General features: G+C 44.1%; 2 protein-coding genes across 2 annotated transcripts in view; both read left to right on the forward strand.

Annotated features, from left to right (window-relative positions):
• Positions 1 to 1,149, forward strand: part of LOC108769810 (matrix metalloproteinase-2) — a 4,448-nt gene extending 3,299 nt beyond the window's left edge. Inside the window, exons 2-3 of the mRNA XM_018521020.1 lie at positions 12 to 191; positions 283 to 1,149. Of these exons, the coding sequence (XP_018376522.1) occupies positions 12 to 191; positions 283 to 1,149 (1,047 nt within the window). The remainder of the gene's footprint in view (positions 1 to 11; positions 192 to 282) is intronic.
• Positions 1,150 to 3,175: 2,026 nt separating this feature from the next.
• Positions 3,176 to 3,778, forward strand: LOC108769811 (uncharacterized). The gene has a single exon (XM_018521021.1). It carries the CDS (start codon positions 3,176 to 3,178, stop codon positions 3,776 to 3,778), a length of 603 nt encoding a protein of 200 aa, XP_018376523.1.
• The last annotated feature ends 248 nt before the right edge of the window (positions 3,779 to 4,026 follow it).

The following is a 4,026-nucleotide window of genomic DNA, read 5'->3' on the forward strand; positions in this document are numbered from 1 at the left end:
CGTTGTATCAGATGCGTAAACCACGATGTGGTCTCCCTGACATCTACGAGTACAATATAGGTAGACGTAAATGGGCGAAAACACATCTCACGTGGAATTTCCAGCTAGCGGATCCACAAACCTTGCAAACTACCGAATTCGCGTTCTCGCTATGGGCAGCTAATTCATCTTTATCGTTCGAACGTAAAACGGTAAATCCCGATATCTCGATATCTTATCGTAGTGGGACACACACGTACGCTGATCGTAGACACAACGAAGAAATTTGCACCTCTTCGTTAGAACCTGGTGAAACCTAGTTCGTTAGGACCTGGTGGAGTACTCGCTCACGCGTTCTATCCTCCTACCATTAACAATTACAGCAGTGAAATACACATAGATAGTGCAGAACCGTGGCATATATATCTAACTGACAAATCTGCTAGTAGTAACAAGGACTATCTGCTTAACACGTTAATACATGAAATTGGACACTCATTAGGATTACCACACAGTTCGCGTGAAGAATCCATAATGTTCACAGTTGTCACTGCTAGGAATAATAATAAAATTGCTAAACTCAACATAGAAGACATTTTAGCCATTCAACAACTTTATGCAATTAAAAATCCAAAACCAACAACAACAACAACCACACAACCACCAACTACTGAAATTACAACAAATACACCCACGTACATAGATCTCTCTACTTTACAATATGTGGATACGGTGTTGGTATTACATCATCGAATATTCGTCACGTATCAACGCTACGTATGGTCGATAGATATAAATGATGCAAAATACGATGGACCACACATACTAAACAGTTATATGGATTTCCTTCCGAATAATTTCTCCTTATCAGCAGCATATCAAAGGCCTTCGGGTGAATTAGTACTGTTCATACACGATGTAATTTACTTGGTTGAGTATCCCAGTTTCAAATTAAAAGAAGGCTGGCCAAAACGTCTCTCCAGTCTAGGATTTCCCCCGAACATTTTCATCAATACCGTAGTAAATACTAACAGAGGACAAACCTATGTGATCTTCAATAATAACGATGTGGCGCAAATAGATGAATGCAATATGAGTGTTCGTTCATATCACTCGTTACAAGCGGTATTTCCGGGAATACCGTCAGCTCCCACCTTACATATAGTTTAAAGGAAAAGGAAATGGTTTATAATCTTTAGAGGAAAAAATGAAAAAAATATTGCTTGATCGTATAATATATATTGTTACTAACGCTGTCACATACAGTTATTCTGTACAACTCACAGAGTTTTAATCGTGATGGATAACATAATAAACATTGTGCGCAATATACTTGAAGAGGATCTACTTATCATCATCGATGATTTTTTCTAAGACATTGAAAACATTGATGATGATGAGTATATGTCAGATGATTCAGGATATTGTTCACATTAAGACGTATATATATATATATATGTGTGATAAGACCGAACGGAATGTCAAAACTTGTGAAAAAAAACTTGTGAAAAAACTTGTGAAAAAACTTGTGGAAATGAAGCAATACGAACCATCGCCTAAAAGAATAAAGCTTGATATAGAGGATGTCCTCGACGAGGAGGATGTCCTCGCCGAAGAAGATGCCATCAACGGGGAGGATGTCCTCCTCGTCGAGGACATCTTCAACGAAGAGGACGTCCTCGATGAGGGCTTCCTCATCGAGGTCGACGAGGGTGACGCTGTCGAGGAGCAGCAGAATGCAGATGGCTTTCTACGATTTAATTTCGACAATGTCACTCCCGAAGAGTGCCACGAATTTCTGGTTGATACCCTTCAACTTTCTCACGAGTTCCAGCATTTCTTGCACTTCCTCGCTTCTCAGTAGGAAGAAGAGGAAGTGCAAGAAGAAGCCGACGAATAGAGAGAAGGAAGAGGACGAGGGTGAAGGAGGAAGAGGTGAAGGAGGAAGAGGTGAAGGAGAGGTGAAGGTAAGAATATTTATATATATTTTTTTCTTTAAAAAATGACACATCCGCGTTACAATACCGCGCCGTCTCTTTGTCGACGTTATAGCGAAAGATAACGAAGGAACAATAGATTCTTATCATATCCTTAAGGATGTGGTATCCCAACAGAAAAAAAAAGCATAAAAGGAAATCATTCCTGTTTTAAATATATCTTTTTATTACACTAACACTCTGACAAAACACGACAGTAAAAGTGTGTGTGTGGTACAATCGAACGCAATCGATGACGTCACCCGCGAAAACGTGTCGTGACATGTCGCGGTATGTCCTTCCAAAAATCTTCGATCCAATCCATCGACGCGAGCGTTGGCGCGAGCGAGATCGAACATACAACACAGGGAATTCCAGATACGCGAGCGTTGGTGCGAGCGAGATCGAGCATACGGCACAGGAGATTCTAGATACGCGAGCGTTGGTGCGAGCGAGATCGAGCATACGGCAAAGGGGGTTCTGAATACGCGAGGGAGTCGAGGAAGGGAGGGTAAACGGGCGTTGGCGCGAAAAAACGCGCGAACTCCCCGACAGTAAGTGTGTCTGATTCAATCGAACGCATCGATGACGTCACCGACAAAACGTATCGTGATATGTCGCAGTGCGTCCTTGAAATAATCTTCGATAACGCTCGATCCAATTCATCGACGCGAGCGTTGGTGCGAGCGAGATCGAGCATACAACACAAGGGATTCTAGATACGCGAGCGTTGGTGCAAGCGAGATCGAGCATACGGCAAAGGGGGTTCTGAACACGCGAGGGGGAGGGAGGGTGAACGGGCGTCGGCACGAAAAAACGCGCGAACTCCCTCAGTCGCCCTTCCGCTCTCGAGCTCGCAGCACCTTCGTCACGTCGCTCCTCGCGTCGTGACGTCACGAGCTCACACACACATGCACCCGTGGGGACGGGGGCCGGGGAGGAAAACCGCGAGAGGTGGTGGGAGGCAAAAGCAGCTCGCTCATTGGCTGCCCCCCCGCACCACAGTACCCCTCTCGCCCAGTTTTCCCCCCGGCCCCTCACCCCGCGGGGTATCCCATGGGCGAGGATATACCTTGCTTTACTACTGTCCACCATACCGCAGACGTCGCAATTATCATCGCTCACCGAACGATACATTGGAAGAAAACGGAGAGGAACGGAGGACAGATTGAACGCTGCGAGCGTCACACTTCTACGGTCTCTGGGATTCGTTATGAACAATGAGTCGCAATATTCTAAACATACGGGGTGAGCCTATCTTCGACGATCGTATCGTTAAGATCGAGACTCACACTTACAACCCATACGCTAACACCACATTCGGATACAGCGATGAAATACGAATACCTATACATCATCAGGATCTGTACACGTTACAATGTGAGAGTTTTCTCTACGTCGAGGGAAAATTTTCAACGACAAAACGAGATGGAAACACATCCGAGGAACAACCTCCAAAATTGTCGAATAATTGCGTCGCGTTCATGTTCGACGAGATTCGGTACGAGTTAGACGGTGTGGAAATTGATAGATCTAGAAACGTTGGTATTACCAGTACGATAAAAAATTTCATATCGTTAACCACTGGCAAGAATATAACGTTAGAAAATGCAGGATGGGACGGCACGATGCAGTTATTTCGCGCACCGCTTTCCGAGAATTTCAACTTTTGCGTACCACTTAACACTCTCCTAGGATTTTGCGAGGATTACAAACGCATAGTGATAAACGCACGACACGAACTTATCCTGATACGTGCGCGTAACGATAACAATTGTGTTGTGGCGCACGATTCGACGGAAAATCTAAAATCACGCTATTAAAGATACAATGGAGTGTTACGTCCAGACTCCACTGTTCTTTTCTTCGAACCTTCGTCATCACTATAAGTGTCATTAACAAGTAACACCAGTAGACCAACTGTATTTGTCATAGGAAGTTTCGATAGCTGCGAGCCGATTAACGTTCGCCTCTTTTTTTATCCACTTGGGCACAGTCGTTAAGGATTATAACCGAAACAGCGGTTGTTCTTAATATATGACAAGAGTGGCTCTATGACTATCGAACATCC

The sequence above is a fragment of the Trachymyrmex cornetzi genome, unplaced genomic scaffold (genome assembly GCF_001594075.2).
Source record: "Trachymyrmex cornetzi isolate Tcor2-1 unplaced genomic scaffold, Tcor1.1 scaffold950, whole genome shotgun sequence".
NCBI classification, from domain to species: domain Eukaryota; kingdom Metazoa; phylum Arthropoda; class Insecta; order Hymenoptera; family Formicidae; genus Trachymyrmex; species Trachymyrmex cornetzi.

What these genes read in the sequence shown, in the direction of transcription:
- LOC108769811 (XM_018521021.1), top strand. Translation starts at nt 3,176, where the DNA reads ATGAGTCGCAATATTCTAAACATACGGGGTGAGCCTATCTTCGACGAT.